Source organism: Neodiprion fabricii, chromosome 2 (genome assembly GCF_021155785.1).
Source record: "Neodiprion fabricii isolate iyNeoFabr1 chromosome 2, iyNeoFabr1.1, whole genome shotgun sequence".
Lineage (NCBI taxonomy): Eukaryota > Metazoa > Arthropoda > Insecta > Hymenoptera > Diprionidae > Neodiprion > Neodiprion fabricii.
Window position 1 is genome coordinate 407,697 of NC_060240.1, and position 24,012 is coordinate 431,708.

The 24,012-nt window shown below is 43.6% G+C and overlaps 1 protein-coding gene across 2 annotated transcripts; it reads left to right on the top strand.

Annotated features, from left to right (window-relative positions):
• The first annotated feature begins 739 nt into the window (after positions 1 to 739).
• On the top strand, positions 740 to 23,064 carry LOC124174562. 2 transcript variants are annotated; one of them, XM_046553760.1, is made up of 11 exons: positions 740 to 1,420; positions 1,810 to 2,242; positions 9,997 to 10,058; positions 11,682 to 11,878; positions 11,956 to 12,275; positions 12,435 to 12,956; positions 13,203 to 13,430; positions 14,050 to 14,378; positions 14,449 to 14,648; positions 15,377 to 16,625; positions 23,054 to 23,064. In XM_046553760.1, the coding sequence occupies exons 2-10, from the start codon at positions 2,153 to 2,155 to the stop codon at positions 16,450 to 16,452; spliced, it is 3,024 nt and encodes a 1,007-aa protein (XP_046409716.1). In that variant the 5' UTR covers positions 740 to 1,420; positions 1,810 to 2,152; the 3' UTR covers positions 16,453 to 16,625; positions 23,054 to 23,064. The 2 variants fall into 2 exon arrangements, with proteins under 2 accessions (XP_046409716.1, XP_046409717.1); XM_046553761.1 differs by having other exon boundaries at positions 740 to 1,229.
• The last annotated feature ends 948 nt before the right edge of the window (positions 23,065 to 24,012 follow it).

Sequence of the window (24,012 nt, forward strand, 5' to 3'; positions counted from 1 at the left end):
GCGATAAGAAACCAAAGTCGTATCAGGTGAGGAGGCCTGGTTTCCGGCGAATACGATTATAGTATCATATACAGCGCAAAGTATCCGCACACATGCGAGAGTAACTCTACCTGTCCGTAGGTATGTTCCGTTCCGTTCGATGCACGGCATCGATAAATCAGGGTCAGGTGTGTCTTCCGAGTGGCTCCGGTCACTCGGGAACTATCACGTGCGTAATAACTCTGGTCCGTTGACCCGAAGGACCGAGAACGTATGTCGCAAGTACTTTGCAGCTCCTAAATTTCATACTGGGACACGAAAAAATACCGTTCAAGGTATTTCCACACCAGTTTCTCAGGCTTCCATGCACTGGTCCAATGACGAGCAACGCTCCGGAGTGACTAATTTATTGCCAGCTTCGCCCTGATTTGTTATCTACCGTCAAAGCTCGGATGGAAACGTTCAGGTAGGTACGTATGAACGAGTCGTCGTCGTCATCGTCGGCGAGGCGATCAGCGTACTGCGGCAACTTGCAACCATTAAAAAGCGATCAGCTTCGCGTACCATTGCTCATCGTCGACGAATAAGATGCAACGGGGAGTAAAGGGGGGTGACACGCTAAGGATATTACCAAGCGCAGGAGAGATCGGCACACTCCTCATCTTCGCGGCCGATCAGCCGTGACGGCCGGGAATGGAATGGAGTGGATGATGGACCAAGAGGTCTCGGCTTGGAAACCAGCGGCGTCGACGATAGTATTGCTCAGCGATCTGTCGGGACCGGTCCACGCGACTCTCGCCGAGCCTTCGGTACGCCTGCGCCCGCGCTTCTGGTACTTGTGCTGCTCCTCCTCCTCCTCCTCATCCACCTCCTCTACCTCTTCTACCTCCTCTTTCGTCATCCAGAATACGGAATAGTAGCTACGCCGTACGGTGTACGCGCGGGTAAAGAGTAAAAAGTAACAGGGACCAGGATCGAACGAGGTACCGACCGACTGTGTGACACTTGAGATCTCGGTCTCGTTGTGGTTCCCAAGCATCTGACCCAGTCGCCTGCCTGCCTTGCAGAAAGGAGGTCCTTAACGCGTGTGCGTGCTGCATCTGCTGTAGAGTTACTCGCTGAATTTTCGTAAGAACGCCGTGTGGATGGAGGTTCTCGGTTCTTAGTCGGACCTGCCTACCTGCATCTGACATCTTAGACGCCATGTGGCTGATCTTTGGCGAGTCGCGAGTTTCTGTGCCAAATGCAAAGTGAGGAGGAATATCGAGAAGAAAATATATGTATATGTGTGCCGGGGCTGAGGGGGAGGGAAAGAGAGCGGGGATAGAGAGCGACGGAGTGATAGAGTTGGAGAGGGAGACGCGGATCAGGGCGAGGGAATTTCTCTAGCATTCCGGGCGCTGCGTGCAGGCTCGTTTCGTTCCAAGGGAGATAAATCAAAGTGAGATTCTATGGTCGTTCAGCTCTTAGGGGAAATGCCGTTGAGAAAATTGCTTAATTGACGGGTTTCCGGATACCGTTTTTAAATTTCTCTGTACAGAGAGAGAGAGAGAGAGAGAGAGAGAGGGGGGGAGAGAGACGATTAAATCGAGCTAAATCGATTCTCGAATCACCGTGTCATTTTTCTATAGATTAACTGTTTAATCATTTTCGGTGGGTTTTTTCTCACCATTTAGGGTTTCATTATCGGCGAGCGTGTCTTTATTCATCGTCAATAAGAAGCCGAGAGTGCTTGGTGCTGAAGTTTGATAAAATGATCCTAAAAGCACTTGAATAATGAGTAATTGTTTTTTTATCCCCAAGTATTAATAAACGTACCTATATTCTCAGGACATTATTGGAGCACCGATAATCACCGTGTAACACGTGCACGGCTCCAGTGAGGTGGGAAATTAGACAACGAGACACATCTCGAGTCGGTTACTTCTTTGGTAAAATAATTCGGAGGTTAGCGTGAAGCTGTCGTTGAGGCAGGTCGGAACTGCGGAATTCACAACGCGGCTAAAAATGCAGGCTTACGTGTTCAGTCTCGTCGAGGTGGTTTTCGTTTGCTGAGGAAACCACATGTCAAAGAGAAACTGTTTTACAAGGACCGATACGGTATTGAGTGAGACGCACATACACACAAGAAGTTACAGGCGAAGCAAAGGCTGCAAAGGAACGACATCCGAAAATGGGCCAGGCGTGGTGCAAGGAGAGGACCACCAAGGCCCAGGACTCTAAGTCACCGTTGGATAGAGTTTTCGTTAGATGCGCTCATCAGGTACGACAATTATTTTTTCATTCCAACGCCTTTCGCACATTCTTCGTCCATGTCCCAAGTTAGGTACAGTGCGGGCTTCGAACTTCTGGTACTCGTTCAGCCCCTTGGATTAAAGTGCTAAGGCACATTGATTTGCTCTTCTCAAACTTCACAAGGCTTGAAAGCTCGATTATGTTTGTCAGACGTTAATCAGCCCTTTACCTGCCATTGCAACACATTATCTACACAAGCGAAAAAGCTATGTTTAAACGTATCTTCTTCAATTTCAATCCGAAAGTTTTTAAACAATTTGACAAACAGTAACGCACTATAAAGAAAGTTTTCACCCAATAATTTCATTTGTAAGAAGTTTTTCATTTAGGCATGAAAATTGAAAAACTCTATTTTTTGAGTTGAAAAATGATTTTTTTCAACGGGAAAGAAGCTTGGCTGTTAATAGGTTAGGGAAAAAAATACCATCCACATGCCGAGACGTAAACACCAGTCTCTGTAAAGAGGCCAACCAATTTGGCTTAATAATTACCTCGTCGACAATTTCACCGAATAGTTACATACGCAGATAGGTCGACGAATAAAAGCCACGGAATATAATTACGAGAGTGTAGGTAACTTTCATTTGGCGTAGTATTTTACTCAGGGAGAAATCTCGTGTTTGTACCGGCAGTATAGCTTGGCACGTAAAACGTACACGATTGCATCTCGACAGAAGGTCAGCTCGGAAGTTATATTTAACTTTTCACCCACAATATATTGCATCGATATGAATAGGAAGGGGATTGGTTGGTTTTTCCTTAACCTGTTAGTCGTTGTTATTCAACGACGACCATGCGTGACCCAGTCATTCCGGTGAACACTAAAAATGACTAATTATGCTGTAAAAAGAAGTAAGGCTTCTTCTTGCTATTCATTTCGCTATTCAATTGAACCGCAGCAGTGTTAAATAAGGCCATACAATTACAGACACAAGGCACGCACACAAAATTATGTTTAAAAATCGTAATATCTACAGAATGGTTTCTGGGATCGGTCGCCCACGGGCCGCACCTATAATGCCATTGCACACGGTCGACAAAAACGGAATCTATAATATACATGGAAGTCTCAGAAGAGAGAGAGAGAGAGAGAGAGAGAGAGATTCGAGAACGATTTAAAGAAATCACGGGAGCAGCTTCAGTTGTGTGACTAAAATTGGAATGCAAATTGTTGACAGCAGTCGGTAATCGTCATCCGTGAGAGGCTTCTGGTTAGATGTTTTTTGCGAATAAGAAAATAACATGTTATACTCAAGTAGTAACGATATAGCGTACGTCTGAGAATTAGATGTGCTTACACGCGTGTATCAATATACGTGTATAGATGCCATGGATGCTCGTTTCTCAGCACGGTCATGTAGCCTACCTACCATTTAGCAAAGGCGCGATAAGAAGCGTTCGCTAAATGGGGAAGTAAATGAGAAATCAGTGAGCTGGGTTTTGGACCAACGGGTTCCAAGGCCTGGCGAACTCGGCCATGTTGCACAAGCTATATACAAGTTACTTGTGATTATAGTTACTTGGTAGGGGGAATAATCGCGGCAGGTAGTCGTTGTAAACAAACTCGTAATACCCTGGAATGGATGAAAAATATCTGCGCTCGTTTTTCGCATAACCGTAAGATAGTAGTTCTCAAAATGAATAAAACTCACGTTGTGGCTATATTTTGATCCAAAACGTAAATTGATACTCGGTAGAGACAAGTCGCACAAGTATGAAAACGCCCGCTCCTACATATTGTACATGGGGCATTCCACGTCTAATTAGAGCATTTTTTAGTATGACGTTCGTGCCGATTTAAAAAGGTCTTGGAATGATTTTCAAAGTTTTTTAGCCACTGGTGAAATTTGGAAAATATCGCAAGACCAGTTTCGAAAACGTCATTTTTCAGATTCTACGATTTGAAATATGATTTTCAAGCACCGCAAGATAATGGGATGTAAATGTTTGCTATTTTTTTCGTAAATTTTTGATTTTTCTTCACATTCTTCGAATTACACGGACACGGAATGATGAAAATAACGTGATTCTAGATTTAGATCGAGGCATTTAAAAAATAAAACCGAAAAACAATTCCGACATGGAAAGACTAAGAAGTTGCGAAAAAAATAGCAAACATTTACATCCTGTTATCGTGTATTGCTCAAAAATCAAATTTTGAATCATAGAATCGGTGTGAATTTTTTCAGATTTAAAAAAAAGGCGTTGCTTTCATAATTTGTTTTTCGATTATTTTTTTTCCCATTTCACCGATGACAGAAAAAAATAAATAAATAAAATCTGAAAAAATGTCCGCAACCTTCTTGGATCCTCGCGAATGTCGTATTAAAAAAATGATTATAATCGAAGAGGTTGAGGTAAACGGACTGGTAATTTGACGTGGAATGCCCCACATATTTGTACAGTTTGCATCGAACAGCTCTTATCAGATCAAGCCCGTTGGCTAAGTATATATTGCTTAGTGTGATACGTCTTGAGAATAACGGAGATAAGGCATAGTCGGCATAGCCGAAACAAAGCGAAGAATTCCTGTTTCTTCCTCACTTTCCCGCTACGTACACCAAGCATTAACAATTTAGATTCGCAGTCGCATTGTTCCGTGCCTGTTCGCGTTGCTACGTATGAATAACCACAATAAGGTATTGTAATTGTACCGTTCCCAATAGACGCCGACACGTTCGGGCCTTGAGCAAGTGGCTGCTTGGCGTACGGTGACCTTGAAAGCGAGTCGAAGAGAGAAAACGGCGGTTGTCGTATCTACCTACGTACACCATGGAACGCCGTTATTTTCGGCCCGCGGATTATCTCGGGATCCATTACTCGACGTCACTAATGACTTTTCCTAATCGTCGAGTAATTTCCCTGTTTGTCGGACGCTTCCAATCTCGATGATTAACATTCAAACGATTTCGAACGTTCCGTGCAGTGAAATAATTTTCTCTTCATTTCACTACTCCCATTATCCAAGCCTCGTTTGCGTGCCGAATTCTTTCCGTGTAAAGTCTGCAAACCTCACCTCCGATTATTGCGACACGCGTTCAAATGTTTACGTATCGGTAAAATGCAAGGATTACCGAACACTTGTTAATGCCGTTTATTCCGCACACGGTTGCACTTTTTTTGTGACATGGATTTTTTCCCCTTGGCAGATTTTTAGGGTATTTCTCATCAAATTCCGATGTTTAGTCCGAATTTTAGAGTCGTATGCATTTATTATCGATGTAACGTTTTTATTTATATGCCAGTTATTGACGCTAAGATTGAAGATCAAAAACGATAACCGAGGTATCGTCTTAGTAAAAAAAATTTGATCCATTTACTGCTCCAAAAGTCATTCCCTCATCTTGTCTCTCGGTCCGAGAACAATGATAAAAAAGCCGTTCATCTTGAATGTAACAACAATATTATTGATTAAATATTGCTAAAATATTCGAAAATAATTGTTAACTGTATGTCAAGGCTTTTATGGCACTACGACAAATACGTAAAACGGACAATTAATTTTAAATATACATGTCCCGTTAAATGAAGTCATTCCCTCACCGTGGTTACGAATATTCGATTTACGATCGCATCGAATGACATTTGCGAACTCAACCTCAAGTTCTTAAAACCTGGCAATACTCCTAATATGTCAATATGATGAGGATTGTACGAGGGAATGATTTATGCAACATTATATCTTAATAACATTCTATATTATTGTCGCTTGGACTTCGTTGTCGTTTTTCTTCAGCTTATAAAGCATGTTTTTTATAATTTTAAAAAACAAGTCGTTCCCTCATTTTATAATCATATTAATTCAACGTGAAAATCGACACCGGAAACGTGTCGCTTTCTACAAGCTCCGAAGCGGCTTAAATGTGACCCGTGTAGGTGTAGATATGCATGCACCTTGATATACGGCGCAAAGTTAGCGAGCTCGCGTGTTCACCGAGTTGCAATTCAATGGCTGACCTCCTTATTGGATTAGTAGTGATGGTCTATCGCTTTGAACGTTGGTACAATCCAACGGATAGTCGGTATATCTTGACTTTTTCAACGTGTCCGTCGTCAATTTAATTACAGAGATGTTCGAATTGTCTCCGTTGAAACGGAAGCAAATACTTGTATGAAAATCTTGTAAAATCTGACGGTTATTTATTCACTTTAACTTGTCCTCCACAGCTTCCCCGTTTTTCTACGCACAGTCGTCGAGGTCCTCAGAGCAAACATACGCGTCTCGAATGCAAAGTATCTCAACAGCCTTCAAGAGTTCATGGCGGCAGAAATAAATGTCGATTTACGGTAAATCGGATAATCGGTAGATCGATTGCTCACCTCCCCCTCCTTGTAAAGATCTGTAAAATTTTACGAAAGGAAATACTCGTCATCGTAACAGGAAATGTAGACGATTTGCACTTTCTCTAAATAAATTAAAAAGTCAGATTTCGAAGGAGTGCAGTTTGTCTTGATTCACTGGTACGATGATGTGAATTTTTTCTCAGATCGTATCACTAATTCCCGATAAAAACCTCGTAGTTACAGATTTTTCGAAACATTGTTACTCCAACAATAAAATATATAGTGAGATAAAAAAAGTATTTCCCATGTTATTTCTATAAGAAACATCCATCACAATGCGGATTATCTTAGAGTTGAGGTGAAAGTCTGAAAAAATCAGGCTATTGTTTTCGAATTATTTGACGTTGCTTTGGGGGTTGGGGAGCAATAAATACGGGCAACCCTAGTGCGAAGTCTCGTTTTATCTCGACGTGAACGTATAATAAACATCGACGCGTAGTTGTAGGAATATTGTGCGCCGCGTTTATTCAGCCACGAAGGAATTGACCTTCGATCTGTGCTGTGGAAAAATATCACGGCTCGGTAGGTCCGAATACTATACATATTGCTGCGTTACTACGGACTTTACTGTGAACTGCGGAATTCACTGGGAAAATCGAGTGCTTAGCCGCAGTGAAACTAGCAAGCAATTGCTGGCTCCGGACATTATGAGCCGGTGCTCGTAATTCGCATCCACAGTGTGCGACTCGTGATGTAACATGTTATTACGTAATTAGTCGTTTATACAACTGTCACTGCTGCATGGGACTCGAACTACGAATAAATGATGTCGAAGGTCGAGTCCTCTTCCGTACCATAAAAAACCATTGGCCTACCGTTTACGAGCGTGAAAAGGTTGGGGAAATTTAATATCGGGATATGGAGAGTAAACGGACGAAACAAGAATTTTCCCAATGGCCCTGGATGCCAGGTCAACGTAAGTCTTTATCCTTTTGTCCAAATCCGAAATTTAGTCAAATACTTGAGGCCAGTCTTTCTCACGTCTAAACTATTTCAACCTACAGTTCGTGGCACATTTGATGTTACTTCTGATCTAAGCCATACCTATTTTTAGGAGTTTTCTCTCTTTTTTTTTCAAGAAAATGAAAACACTTACCGCAATTTGAGATCGAGGGATTCATTATTCATACTTTCAAGAATATTTAAAAAAAATTTCATCGAAATTAATGACAAAATGGCGGTATGGCGTGGATTCCTTGGTCAATTTTTATCCGATCTTTCAATTTTAACCCCCCACCCCGTTAAGTGATTTGATGATTTGAAGTATTTCGAATCTCCAGCCTAGTCTTTTATATACTCGTTTAGGTATAGTGTTTAAGCCTTGTTACGAAACGAGTCACGAGACTTGACTTGAATATATGTGTATGTATATCCTGACGTAACGAGATAAGATGTTTTAGAGTGTTTATCGTCAACTGCTCGCAGATGTGACGCGTGCAGGTGATAATGTCAGCTTCAACTTTAGATGAGAAAAAAAATAAGATACGAATAAATACGTAGCCATCACGGATTCACCAAAATCGTTATCGTCCTGTAGCTCAATCATCTCAAACAGTTTCGTGGACGAACTTTCGGCGAAAGCGTTCAAGCTTGTGTACTTTTGCCAGAGCAAAAATCAGTTCTGTTCTTTCTCCCCGAAACCTGCAATGTAGACGAATGGTACTCGATGACGCAATTACAGATCACCTGTCAGGTATTTCCGGAGAGTACAACATCAGGCACGATCAGTCCGCGACACTCCTTGTTACCGTTATCTTGATATGAAAAAAGATGGTGAAGTTCGTAGAGTTAACGCAACGATTGATTTTTAGGAAAATTTCATTATTGCGCAACTGCAAAATCGTTTCAATTTGATGAATTTATTTTTAAACAGCAAATCGTGTACAGACTTTTGGAAACTATACTCCTTTAAAGTCGTATTGATAAATTTTCAAAACAATGATTCTACGATCACCTTCAATATTTCGTTACATTAACGTGACTAACTTCAATCTGATTATGAACAGACGTTACGCGTGTGATTATATCCCGTGTGTGGGAGGGAGCCGATAGTCGTTCGGAGAATTCAGGCAGACAGTCGTAACAATTGCATATCATCGACTGTGCCCTTAGCGATTAATCCTATATGTACGTAAGCTTCGAGGCTTTGGGACTCGTTAGATTCGGAAAAGCTGACTGATGCGTTACGGTGACGAATATTGACCGTTCCATCGGTAGCGTTTCAAAGCCAGCTCGATTCCTCTCGCCTTTGATTCACGTTTGATCACATTCGTGAAAAGAAACGCAGGCTTCAAGGCTGTTGTCTGCAAATTCTCGCCAGAGTTGCGAGCTTCGCAAATTGTTCGTATTCCTCACGTAGGTACGGTTATACGGTTATATTTCTGCAGTCGCAAGCTGCGCGCTTTGGCTCTGCGTCATTACTTCATGTCCCGAGACGCAAAGCGGGTTTCCGCGATGCAACAAGCTTCGCACTTCATTCCGCAGTCATTCTTCGCTCCGGGATCCAGGTACAGGGTCAATTTGCATTCTATTCGTTTAAGCCTTACTCGAGGGAAAACTGCTGATTGCGTACGGCGCGTATTGCCGAAGCTACTTCACTAGGTATCTCAGTTTCTATACACACATGCCTATAATTAGCCAGCTCTGGCGCTAATCTCTTCTACGGACACATAGAGACTGCCACCGGTAGCACGTGACGTTGCTTGAAAAAAATTTGAACCGACGCGTCGTGAATGATTTCTTCTTTCCCCCGAATATTCTACATTTGAACTCAGATGGATGGATGTTCTAAGACTTTATCCGATGAGAGCACGGCGAAGGAATCAATTAGCTTTCATACCTTAAGTTACATAGCCTGCCTATTGGGACGTATATTTCCAACTAAAAGTTAGTCTCGGTGAGGATATGGAACACTTTGCTATGAGATTAAAATCTGGAAAAAAATAAATCATAACAGTGTCAAACAGTTGTCGAGAAATTGTTTAAACAAAAATTTGTGAACAAATCTCTAGTGACATATTTTACTTCATATAAAAGTAATTCAGTCCTGAATTTTTGGATAGATTTTCGTAAATTAAGCGTTAGAAAATGTTGGAAATCGCAGAAAACTTCAAAAAAATTCATAGGTACACATAAAAGTCAAAAAATTTCATTAGAGATTTGTTACAATAATTTTTGCTCAAACAATTTATTAACAACTGTTTGGCATTATTATTATTCAAAAGGAATTATCTTATCAACTTGGTTATGATTGATTTCATTCCAATTCTTATCTTATCGCGAAGTGTTCAGTATTCTCACCGAGATTCACTTTTGGTTGGGAATATACGTCCCATAACACCTTCAATGAACTGAACAACAAATTGATTTTTTTTACAGATTTATCCGTCTTTGAAACAAGATGGCTCGGTATTGGGTGGTGCGACGCAACGAGTCACTAGGTGAGATATTATTTCCTTAAAAACTTTGTAAACGAAATTCTCAAGTGCATCGACATATTGGCAATATTGTACATTGTACCAATTAATGGAAGTGTAAGACAAATGATTTAGAAATTTACCAAATTAAAAGTACCGTGAAGAAATACGTTGCGACTATACTCCTCTACCATTCATTGACAGCTCGCATCACGTGCAGTATTCTTGCTCAATACAGGGTGTTTGCATAAAGAAAGCGTAAGAATAATGAAAAACACCGCCATTTCATTACAACGAACTAAACAATATTTCTCATAAAATTAAACAAACAATTTCTTCACGAAACGTATTTAACATTCCGTGTTCATTCTTTTCGCCTTCTCTTTGATACTTCTTCGAAGACGCTTCCGCTTTAATTTTTTTGGTTTTCCTATTTGTATTTATTCTTGAGTCTGACTCTAATACATATTAAATGGAAGTAAGAAATCACTTTTGCACAGGATTTTTAAAATCAATAATGCGATACCAGATTTCGAATCAAACGTGAGTTTAACTCTCAACGAAGTATTTTTTTCGGTTTCAACGAGTGAAAACTATAAGAAACAGTATAAAAATCTGTGCAGTTTTGTGTTTACAGACCTGTGTAATCAGACACATCGCGAGTGGTCAAATGGAATTTGATTATTGAATTCATGTTCTGATTTGGTCGTGTCAGTCGATGCTCTCTCTTTAGGTGATCGGGTGTATTGCTCTCGCGCTCTCCGAATGCTTCGATCTTTTTCCTTTCCTGGCTCTCTCTCTCTCTTTCTTTCTCTTTCTCTCTGTCTCTCTCTCCATCTGTTTCCATATCTCTTTCGCCACCAGCGCGATGTTGGAACGGCCTTAAATGGTATCGTTCGCGTTGCCGGCACCTCCAGTCATAGGTGGTTCTCTTCGACGCGAGTAAAGACGTGAGTCAAACCGAGTAGGCATAGAGTATGGAATCGGGTCCCGGTGAACTGCAGGTATGGACCAAGTTTGGCCCGCAGGAGCGTGGGCCGTGAAATTTTAATGGCTCGGCAGTGGTCGTTGCCTACGAAATTCTTCCGCCTTGTGGATTACACGGGGCATTGTCGTTTTTAAGAATGCGTAATAAACTGCATCCGATCCCTGCTTTTGACAATCACTCATCGATTTGATGTACGCCTGATTTCAAGATTACAAGGATTTCAAAAGACTTCAGATGATCTCAGAGGATTTCAAAATATTACGAGAGACTTCATGGGATTTCAAAGGATGTCAAAAAATTTCAAAGATTACAATGATTTTAAAAGATTTCGGATGATTTCAGAGGACCTCATTAATTTTCAACGATTTCAAACGATTCCGAAAGATTTCAGGGATTTCATAAGATTTCAAAAGACTTCAGGAGATTTTACAAGATTTTCGGAAAAGTGTACACCAGATTTCACGAGTGATTAACCCCACGACGCAACCTCGTTATTAATCATCAATCACAATCATAATAAAATTAACGATTCGTGTTAACTTTTGAATTAAATATCTTCTAAACTTTTGATTAGGTTTCATCGCATTGAAAAAGGGGTATAAAATTTTATGAAAATCTTGCGATTCTCTCCCTCTGTTAACGAGTTTTGCAAATTTTAGCTCTGAGATCGGGTACGCGGGTTCGCCGCCAAGGGAGGCCTTAACTCGGGGTCAGAGCGTGGATTCCATCGATAGGCCGTTCCATCCTAGCGAGTGGGTCGACGTTAACTTGGAAGTGCCGAGTACTCCGAGTTCCGTAATTACGAACCTAACCGCAAACACGAGCGTTTACCCCACGACTACGCTGTCGTCGACAGGTATAAACTGTTCATTTTTCTCCAACCTTCTCTACTTCACGCAGTCGAGTCTGAATTTTACCTCTCACACTCCTCAGCCTCCAATTTGAAGCACAATATCACGCCGATCCCGCCACCCAGGCGTAGACGAAAGAATCGGGGTCGTCCGCTACCCCCGAAACCGGACGATGTAATCGTCGAGACGCACAAAAATGGAAAGGTGAAGAAAGTCGAGCCGCTTTATTCATCGGTTAAGTCGTCGAAGGAGAGAGAGGCTTTGAAGAGCAAAGAGAACATTCTCGGAGTATCAGAGTCGAAGAATGCAAGTAAGAACAGCGGCGAAAATGAGCCGAAGAGTCACGGCGACGAAGAGAAGGGTAGTAGGACAAACGATCGTAATGCGGATCGCGAGTCCAAGGTAGGTTTGATACATCGTCAATTTTCAACTCGTAAGAGATGTTTTGAAATCTTGCATCGTACCTCCGTAATTCCAGACATCGATGCACTTGTCTGTCGTTTTATTTCGCGTCAACAACCTCCGGGAATTTCCAGTAAATGATACTTGACTTGGTTTCAGGAGGTCGATACCAAGAGGATTTCAGAAGGTACGGGAGCAGAGCCCGAGGACAGGAAAACAGCGGAAGACCTTGATAATGAGGGGGAGCGAAAGAGCAACAATCAGCGTAAAAACGACGGTGGCATCGAGGACGTAGGGGATGTTAACGGGAAGCGGGAAAACTCGGACGAGGAGTACGAAAAATTTTCAAAGAGCAGAGAGATGAAAAGCTCGTCAACTCCAATAGGATCGCACAAAGAAAATGAGAGAGAATCAAGTAACGGGAGAAATTTCCGAGAGTTTGTAACACAGCCAATAGTCGACGAGGACGACATTCTTAACGTTGATTATCGCAGGCAAAAAAACTACAGCACTGTTAGCCTACCGAACTACGATGAACTCGAGGTGGTGAAGAAGGAGGTCGAAAAAAATAACGACAAGGACGCGATCCCCGAGCTGGTCACCCCGAAGAAGCCCGACCGAACGAGGAACGTGAGCACGACGTCCCTTCCGATTGCGGAAACAGTCTCGTCTCTGCCTCAGGTGAGTTTTTCGCTTGAACCGCGTCTTTGTTCAAAACATTAAAGTTCACGTATTTGTTTTAGTGAAAGTTTTAAGAAATAAGATCCAAACGGCGCTAATGTGTGCTTGCGACTCGCACGGTGTGTCTGTCGGTGAATGAATCGTCTGCTTTAGGCCATAAAGAAATGGCACCAGATTTAAAAACCTATATTCGTATTCGCAAATATTTGAAAATTTACATTCGTTACATGACTGATTTGCTTTCAGGAGGTTACGGAACGCCTCGAGCAGTACATGACGAGGTGCCGCAGCTTCGGGAGTCTCCAGCCTCAGGAGATACTCGAAAAGCTGACGGCTCACGGTGAACAGAATGAGAGCTCCGAGGAGGACGACTGGGATGGACTCGATGACTGGGATCTGGGAACCGTGGAGTACCACGATCCCAGCGACGAAAGACCGCCTTGGGAGCCGAGGTCTCGGTTGGATAAGAGGAAGGTATGAAAGAAGAACTGCCCGTTTTCATGCTTGATTCATATCCTTTAAGGGACCATTTACGGCCTTATCAGGCATATATTTAAGTATGATAGAAAAAATTACCATCAATAAATATCAAAAAATGGCGACACCGGATCTGTTTTCGCAGATATGTTGAATTCTACGGCACGCAGTGTAGCTGGTACAAATTTGAAGTTGTAAAAGAAGAAAATGTCGTTTAATCTAAATATTGATTGCTACAGAAATACTAGTAGGGGATTTTTAAAATATTGATTTTTGTGCAATTGGCGAGTACTCGAATGAAAATGTTAAATTTTCGACCAAAGACAGGGCACATTTTTGTTAACAAATAATGTTTAAACTACCTTGTCGAAAATTCCTTCCGCATTTTTGTAGCTATTAACATGTAGATTGAGTGATTGTTTTTCTTCCAGGTGCAAATTTTCATCAGATTCTATCCAGTGTCGCCATTTTTTTATATTTGTTGACAACAATTTTTTTTTATAATACTTGAACATATGTTTAATAATTTCCTCAAATATTATTATCTTATAACGTTTCTTACCATACAAAAAAAAAAGAGAAATCGTGTTACCCCTCAATCGAATTGTTTCCGTAGGCTAGCATACCGAAGTTTACAGTAGGTGGCAGCGAGATTGTCACGAAAAAAAAGATGGAAACCCGGGCAACGACAGCAGTCGATGTTGACAAGGAGTCCAAGTTGCCGGCGGAAGATGAAGCGGCGAAGAACGAGAGTACCAGGACTTTGAAGGTGGACGAGAAACCATCGGCCATTCACCGAAACGCCTCGTTCGAGATACCGAAGTCACCGAATTCGTTGAAATCCGCACTCAAGGCCGAGGCAAGCAGGAAGATTTCAATGCCGACGAAGCTCTCGTCCGAAGAACCGAGCAGCCCCCTTGAAGAATGGTTCTCTGCCCAGGAAAGGTGAGATTCAATTCCGACCGGGTAGACCTGATTTTGGCTTTGAATTTTCATTCTCATATCCTCGTTTCAGGTCCGTTAGATTCTTCGACGCTCCGAAACTCGAAGAAGAATACGCTAACACCCCGGGACACAGGCCGGTGAAGCCTTCCGGTGATCGAAACCCAGAGGCCGAGTACGACACGAAGAGGTATCCGTTCAACGGGGTCTTTCCGGGCCCCCTCGACATCAACACGTTCTTCGCAACGTCCGGGGATTTTGGTGGGACGACGAGTGAGTTGAAATCGTTGCCGCATCGGTGACGCTGATCGATAAATCGATTTTTAAGGGGTTACACCCAGTCAAGAGGCCGAGAGAAAGCAATTTTTGAAGGGCTTTCGTCAAGAGACGTTTCAATTTATTAATATAAAATCTTATATGCCTGTTTGGGGTAACGTTGAACTTTGTTCTGATATTTTTTAGTTGTAAAAATAATGATTTTTAAATCTGCTGTATACAACCAATCTCCGGGAACACCTCTGAAAAAAAGCCGTCTCGCGGTGAGCAATATATCTCTTGACAGGATCCTACAGGATGATAAAACAAAGAAAGATTTAGTTAATGGAAGGTATTATCTGGTCTCTGATAGAAGAAACAAGCAAAATATTAATTTTCAACAAAACGGCGGCTACTGAAAAAAAAATTTCGCCTTAATTTGTTTATAAAATGGAAAGTATTTACCGCCGGGAAAAAAAACCCTTCATCAAGGACTGAAAAATATATTCATAAAGCTTGCGTAAAAATTTGAGACCAATCGGTTCAGCCGTTTCCGAGAAATCTTGCTCACCGACTTTGAAAACATAGTTTTCAGGAAAATACTCTTCAAGTTTCAAAAGCACTTTCAAATTCTCCGGGGCGTCTTTGCAAATGTGCGCGTAACTTCAAAAATATTTTTCGAATCGACGTGAAATTTTCTGTGCATATAGGTACTTGAATGTATGTACATTTACGCGGTGTTACAGATTCCAGTGACGTTCCGGGTCCACCGAAGGTCTTGACTCGGTCTCTGTCGAACGAGAGCGAGCCTTTCGAGGGATACGAGGAGAAGGAACTGACGCTCGACATCCAGTCGCAGCCTTCATCGATCAGCAAACTCTCGAGGACAATATCGGACGAGTCTCTGCCGGGGGAAATGTCCGGAATCAACGATTCGCACGGCGAAAATATCGCTGGCGACAAGTCGGGAACTGGTGAGCCAGGGTCGAACTCGAAGGACTCGAAAACGCCACCGCCTAGTCCGGAGCCAAAAATAAGAGCGGAGATCTTTGACAATCAAGGTTTACCCGGAGTCAGGCCCACCAGCCTTAAGATCTCCCGGGAAGACGAGGGTGGCAGCAATCTCAGTTCCATGACGCCGAGTCTCACTGAACTCGAGGCTGCGCTATCTGACATGCTCGAGAAGGCGGACCTGGACGAACCTCGCCCTGGCTTCAGCCACGACGATCACGTCGAAGATTCCGCGGACTCGAATCTGCGTCATGTCGAGGTAGTCGCTAAATCGACCGACGAAAAGCCTGTCGCGTCAAAAAATTGTCCAGCACCGATAGAGGACGAGGTCGGCCTGGGATCGGGTGAGGAGGGTGATCTATTCGTTCCTCGACAACGGCAGAACAACGCGAAGATCAGCTTGGGCCAGATTTTGACCGATGGAGGGAGTCAGGTGACGGGTGAAAGGGTGCTCGGTAACGTGGAGTCAGTATCACCGGCTGGCAAATCTTCTCCGCGACGGAAAATGGCCGTCACTACGAGTAAGAACCCTTTCGAAGAGTCCGACGAGGATCAGGAGGAGACGTCTCAGGCTTCGAAGATCGCTCACCCCGTAAACCCTTTCGACGTTGAACCGCCGGAGAAGCCAAGCCGACTGCATAAGATTGTCTTGGATCAGAGCAGCCCCGAACCTACCGATCTCCCGACCCCACCCCAGAGGAAAAACAAACATGGCGCTTCAAGCCCAACGACAAAAACTGCCCCGAATCACCAGGACAGCGAGTTTCCTATCAGAGATTCAGCCCCGCATCCCAATGACAGGTTAATCTGATACCAGGAGCTTAGATTTTCATTGATAATTTCGTCGACTTCCATCCGTAAAAATTTTGACGAGCTTTTTTGTAGCTACACACTACTGCAGGTTAAGGATCCCGCGTAATCCTTATGGAAATTGACGCCTAGTCAAATTGGCTGGATTTTCAGCATGCAGTATAGTACATTTTAGTCACATGGATGATTTCAAGTCCCGTTGAAGCTTTGTAATTAATGAAAATCACGAAATTCCTAGATATAAAAAAATCTGAACACCTTCTTCCGAAGTCTGTATCTCGGAAAGTACCGATTTTTGGGACTTGTGTCCACGAACACTTTTGATCGGAAGGATATGTACCACAACATACTGAAAACCCAGCCAATTTGACCGGGAGCCAATGTCCATGAGGATTCTGCGGGGTCCTTCTATGGCGATATTGTCTAATAGTCCAGAATTTCTCCGTAACATCAAGCTGTAATTTTATTGTAACATAGTGTATAGAGAAGGCCGTACTAGGCCAAGGTAAGGTGCTTTAATATTCTGAGCAGTAGAATGTCAGAATACTTGCTGTAATACGTGTATAATAAAAATTTAATATAATACAAACTATGGTTACTCGGCGTACAAACAAACATAAATAAGACGTGAAAAACGGTTTTCTATAACGTATGTCGCTGTGCTTATATTGTCATCTTTGAATATTTCTGTTCAAGTGAGGCGAGAAATGACGAATAATAATCTTTGACCTCGGTAACAGAATGGAAAGTAATAACATTCTACACGACTTGTACAAATCATCGTCTCCAAAGTTGACGTCAGCTCAGCTGACATCAGCCGATTGCTACTAGAATAATCACGCGAAAAATTATCCATGTGGTGTGGGCATGCCTATTATACTTTATTGAAGGATCGAGATGCGAGTGGTTTCAGGTACCCTGTTACTTTTTCAATTATCTCTTTTGCAGAGTGTTTCGTCATTATTACACGCTCAGAGGCCCACCCTTAATCACGTTAAGCCCCTTGTTCCCTACTACGACGTTAACTTGCATTTAGGTTTCAGGCGAGTAAATGACGAAAAGAGAGGAAAAGAGTGGAAAGGAGAGGATAGCAGTAATAAACGGTGTACAGGAAATGCTGGCATAATGACTAATTTCGGGTCGTACAGGTATGTCGCTGCGGCATCGTACCTGCCCGCCTCCTGAGGTAAGCCCCCAACACCACTTTTTCCCCCCCTGCGCAATATCGGACGCAACCTAACGTTACGTTAGGTTATTACCACGGTAAAAGGCGGAATGGGGAAGGGTGTAGGGACAGGGGGAAGGGAAAATTTTCACCTGACGTCGGTAATAACTTACCCTCGTTGAGCCGCCTCTCAAAACCCCCGACGGCGTATTTTAAGATAATTAGCTTTCACTCGACGAACGGTTTCCTATCATTCACTTGACGTCCGCTTTAAGTCCCCCTCCTCCCCTCTCTCTCACTCTTTCTCTATCTCTCTCTCTCGGTCTCTTCCCCACCGTGCGAATTGCACGTTGTACCCTGGACGAGAATGAAATAAAGAGAAAAGAAAACAGCGAGGAAGAGGAGATGAAGAATAAGGCGCACAGGTGGTGAAAGATACGTCAGTTATGACGGGAGAAATATTTCCTAACCGAAACATGTTATAAATTTGAAATTTCTTTTCAGCGAGACAATCAACGTGGTAATAGGTTTGCCGATCGGTTATAAGAAAAAAGAACGGTCGTATTGCGTGGTGCGTGAAATTAGACTAGAATAAAATGACGAAAGTGAGAACGAAAAAAAACTGCTACTAATTTATTCATCTTGGTCACACGATAGAAAACCACATGTAACGATACGGTTGGTATAATTTCGTTTTTATTTATACTACTCAATTTGCATCTTCCCTGACGTTAGTACGGGAATCGAAATCGTGGCATCGGGCGCTGAGCAGCGTACGGGTAGAGATCGCAAAACTGTATTTCCTTCCTTTGTTCCCTAGCAATGTTTCCGACGAAAAAAATAAAACTGATTCCCTCGGCACTCCAGAAGTCTGCAGAGTTCCCGCCCGGGCGGCGGTACGACCGAGGGTGCAACGAATGGTCGTCTCAATTGCTGAGATAAGGTTGGCTGGAGGACATGCAGTTTGTTGCAAAGACTTAGCTTAATCTGCTAGGAAGTAAGTAAGTAAGTAAGTAAGTCCGTCTTAACCCGGGCTGCAGTAATTTCGTTTGAGGGTTCGCTGGATGAACGTGGATTGTGTACGTGGATTGTGCAGCTAAGAATATGCAGTCCCGACTGCAGCCCCGATTTAAGGGTTAATTTATGGAACGCGGAGAACTATTAAGATACCGCTGAGAGGGCGAGTAACGTTTCGGCGATCCGCGATAGAGTTTTTGCTCGTAACTATCCCCGACCGCGCATACCTACCTACCGACCTATAACACGCCGTTTAGTAATTCAGCCCTAATTAGTTTTTCCGTGGGCTTAATCCACGGGCGCGTATACACTCGGGGAACCGCGAGGCTATTTGTCTTGGACATCTCGTCCGCGCTCTTCGCCCTCCCAATCCCGGAATACTTACTTCTTGCAGCGTCAGACCTCCTGCACACTTTGTATTATGCGGGCAAAGACTTTGTGCCGGCTTTGCCGATGCTCTGCCAAGGATTAGGGCGATATTCAAACTAGGCGGTCTGCGGCACCAACTTGTTAGTTTCGAACCAAGGAGACGTTTTATCGTTAACCAACTAAATCCTACCACCCGCTGCACCATCACGATTCTCGAACAGGAATTCAACTGTCTGGCTATTAGGGCGGTCCGTAAAAATGTTATTTTTTAATATCCACCGGAACCGCGTAATTCAAGGTAATTTCCCTTATATTTTCACATTTTTATCTCAACTGTAACCCCCGAGAGGGTGGATTTCTCCGTTCAACCCTTTCGGAGGCAGATCAAATATTGGATTAGGCGGGTTTTTCCGGTCGCTGATTACGAATCTGAACTCAAAATTTGAAAATCCAATGCGTCAGATCCAACATGGTGAACCAAAACCTCAAAAGTCACTTCATATTGCCATATAATGTTGGATCCAGCATTTTCAATATTGTAATTTCAGTTCAGATTTGTAATCAGCGACCTCGAAAACTCCCTCACAACAAATTCCATCTAAATCCGTTCGGTAGACTTGCTTTGCCCCTGAAAGGGTTGAACGGGGAAATCCAGCCTCTTTGGGACACGGGTTAGAGTTGAGATAAAAATCTGGAAAATTCAGAGAATTATTTTTGGTTTATCTAGATTCGATATGGGGGGGCAATTCGGTCAAAATTCAAAAACGACCTTTTTACGGAGCAACCTAACTGGCTTTGTAAGTTTCCGTTGCAGGTATTTGCTCTGGTTCCTTTTCTTGAGGTTTGTCACCGCGATTCACGCACCTTCGTTTTTGCCACCCTCCCCAACCTCCGTCGTCGCCCGGTACCCAGACCCACACCCTTGAACCACACTCTCGCCGGTAACTTTTGTTATACGCGCTGAGGTTCCATTAAAAGCCAGTGAAACTTTTATTACACCTGCGAATATGTGTTGCTGTACGGGCTTAGAGGCCTTCACCGGGGAGCGTATAGATGTTGCCGTTATACGATATCCCGAGGTGTCGGTAGCTGTGTTTACCCATCTACACGTGTCGAAGACCCACTTCGGGATATTGGAGAGTAAACACTGATGGAACCGGGGAACGGGTCTCGTATATACTCCACGGGCACTTCGCGCCGCTGAGTATTTGTCTCGTGCGCAGTGATTTTTCGGTTGCCATCCACAATATCCCTTACAAAAATCTCCCCCAACAAAATCCCGCCTGCAGAATTTTGTGTTTTCATTCAGAGCAATCATCGATTCATCAAATTCACACATCCAACCATCGTTTATCGTGCGTTTCCATTTAGTTTAATTCAATTCAATTTACATTCTTTTTTGTCAGGGGTGATTTTGTCCAGTGGGAATTTCGTACGTTTTAGGGTAATTTCGAAAGGCCAAAGACGGTGCCGAGTAATGAATTACAGCGAAAAATTGTCTCGCCCGCGTAATGTGGGCGATACAACGAAACTCTCCCCATTTCGAGGGATCGTTCAGGGCATGCCTATAAACATAAAAGAAGCACAGTGACCCGCTACCGCAGAATACGGCATACATATAACTGCTCTTAATTTCGGTTTCATCCGCGAGGTGAGAGGAACAAAAAGCCTAGGCTTGCCGGCGGACGGGAGGGTGGATGGTTGTATCGATTTAAATGTAAAACGTGAAAATCGGAATGGTTCTAGGGCTGACGGAAGGCCGGCTGGCTGGCTGGCTGGATGGCTGAAGGGGGCGTAAAATTAATCACCTCGTAACACGGGCTCGCGGGATCCTGGTCCGCGAAAGTAACGAACGAACAAACCAACCAACGAACGAACCAACGAAGGAAGGAAACGGCGGACGGACGGCACCGCGATTTACGGATGAGAAATGGGAAGGGGAATAACCGCAACGGGGAAAAAGACGCGAAAGTAGGCCTCGAGGAAGGCGTAGGTAGGTACATGAGTAGGTGTCGGCGGTAGATAGGGATGAAGATAAAACAAAAGCCGTTAACTTTTAGTGCGCGCACACTTTGACGGCGGCAGAGTTCGAGGAGGGTGGCGGAGTGAGTCCGTCTTTGACTACCCCGACACGCCGGGGGGTGGAGGAGGGGGGTGGATTGTGGGATGCAGAGGGCACACAAAAGGTGTCAGTCGTTATACGCTTACGCCCCGCAGAAGTGCATTAGCGCAAGAGGGGGAGGGGTGAGAGGAAGAGCGCGGAGGGGGGGGGGGGGGGTACGGGGAGACACCCGGAAACCCGGAAACCGGGGTGACGAGAAGGCGGAACGGCGTAGGAGAGGAGTGGTGAGGAGATGAGGGGAGGGGAGGAGTGACTCTGGAATTCTATGCCCGCATCGCATACTTGCCACTAAGTTATGCCCTCGTAAACCTACCGCCAGAGACATACCTGCTTGTTCTAGTCTCCGCCACCCCTTCCGCCCCCTCGTCTCGTCCTGCTACGTTCTCGTATTTACCCTGACGTGCAGCGTACGTAGGTTGGTAGGTACGTACCACCTCCGAGTTGGCGGGTTTAAACTTACCGGGGACGCGGTGATTCTACATCTGTATGCGGTATTGTTCATGCAAAGAAACCCTGAAAGGTGCGGGTTGGGTTCTCTACGCACACTCGGAACACGGAGGGTGGCTGCATTCATCCGCGGACGGATTCGGAAAAATCACAGACACAGCTTACGCTGTCCAACGTTCTCATGGAAATTTCACATTTTGATGTCTTTTGTTGTACCATGTCATAGTAGACTAGAAACTAGGCGACATGTATTTTTTTTTCTTTTTATCCGCAATTAAACACTTTGACGGGGTGAAACTAATCTCCAAAGTGAGGCATTTTTGCAGTTTCACCCACAAGAACGGAATATTTTTCAACCAATCCAACTGGAAAAGTTTTCTCGCAACGAGAAATGAAAAATGTAATTTTATCGATTCAAAAGAAAAAAAAAGAAAGAGTTCAATTCACCCCTTCACATGCCATACTTTGGAGGATGGTTTCATCTCCTTAAAGTGTTTAATGGCGGATAAAAAAAAAAAAATAATACACGTAGCTTATTTTTTCGTCCACTGTGACGTATCACGAAAGAAATCAAATCGGAGCTATCGACCCGGGATACCTTCCCCGTGAGTTCGACCCAACTTCCGCTTGTTCGTGCCCTGCTATCCGCGACCAGCCTGACAGCTTTCGCATACCTCTCGCACGCTACGACCTAGCTCAACCCCTCCGACGATAACTGCACAGTGCACGCCTCACCCTCGGTCTATCATTCTTTGAACCCGATGAAGGAAGAGAATTTCTCCGCAGGGCGGAGGTAGATGACGGTAGATGATGCCAAAGATCGGCCGGTTCAGGCGTAAAGGGTGAACGTTCCGACTTCGTCGAGGGTGTCTTGTAAGTCATGCGTTTAAACGACCTCATTACCAGGTCGCCTGTCATAACGTCATAATTACCGAGGCGCGGCGTGTGGAGGGGGGAGGACGAGTGGGTCCAGGAAAACGGGGAGTAATTAATATCGAGTCAACTCCAGACCGTGTGCCAATAATTTTCCACCTTCGCCCCCCGCCTGCCGCTTCAGATACGGATGAATTACTCTCTGCGGAGGCATGTTTTTCACCCGTAATGCACCGGGCGGTGCCTGTATTTATACGTATACCTTTTACATCTTTACACAAGTGCAGGTGTGACGCGTTTAACTCGCTTCGCGCGTATATGAATGTGTGAACTGTTTTTTTCTACTTTGCTTCGCCTATCCTAGGTACATATTTTCGGGGCGGGGTTAAAGTTTCGAATTTAAAAAGTTCCGAAAGCGCCTAATATCGAATTTTTTGGGGACGAAACTTGGAGTAAAGAAATCAAACTTTTACGAAACAACAAAGTTTCGAATCGTCAGAAGCCCGACGGCTCAAAGTTCCGAAATGCAAGATTTCGAAAAGTCAAGGTACGATAGAGCACAGTTCCGAAAAGTGAAGTTTCGGTAGAGCAAAATTCCGAAAAATAAAGTTTCGATGAAGTAAAATTCCGAGAATTAAAAGATGCTCATACAGCGTAGTTTACTCGAGGAGAGGGTGTAAGAAATCGGGTGTGGCAAAAATCAGTATGACCAGGATTCCGGACGTGAAAATATCGAAAATCCAAAACAAAGAAAGATTAAAATGCTATGAAATTTTACCAAGCCAGAAATTCACAGAACTATATATCTTCGATCATTCAGAATTTCAATGTTCCAGATTTTTTAATTTTATCATTCTAGCACCTTTTGGTATTTTGTCCTTTCGGAAATTTGAGCGTCGGATTTCGGAGCATTCGAAACTTTGGTCCGTATCTTCTCCGTTCTTCTACCGTCACTCACTGCCTACCCGAGAACACGGCTCATTTTCACCTTCACGGGCTTCTCCTGAAACACCTGTAAAATCGCTTTCTTTAGAGAATTTTCCTGCGGGAACGAGTAATATATAACGGTGAGAATACACCACCCCTCGGGCATCCCGTATCAACGTATATATTCCACTGTACAGAAACAATGAACGGTGAATCAGAGAAAGAGAGAGACGTGTAGAGTCTGTTTGTAAACAAGGCGAGACAGAAGGGTGTAATACAGATTCAGAGATTAGTAGACGGGCGTCTCTTAAACTCGACGCGTCGCGTGTCTCCGTGAGTTGCGTAAGTGATTTGGTTTCGATTGATTGAACGATTCAGAAGTGCAGCGAGTGACAGTGGTCATTAAACAATCAAAACTACCTCTGTAAACAATTTGGAATGACGACACTGTCCGTTGGCAAATTAAACAGAAGTGATTACTGACTGGTTAAGGGGTTATGGTACGAAGTGAACGAACAAAAAAGATTTAGTTAATACAAGGTATTATCCGGTCTTCGATGTTCCATGAAAATTTGTCGCCTTGGTTTGTTTATGAAATGAAAATCTTTTATCGGCGAGACAGAACCTCCGATCAATGACTG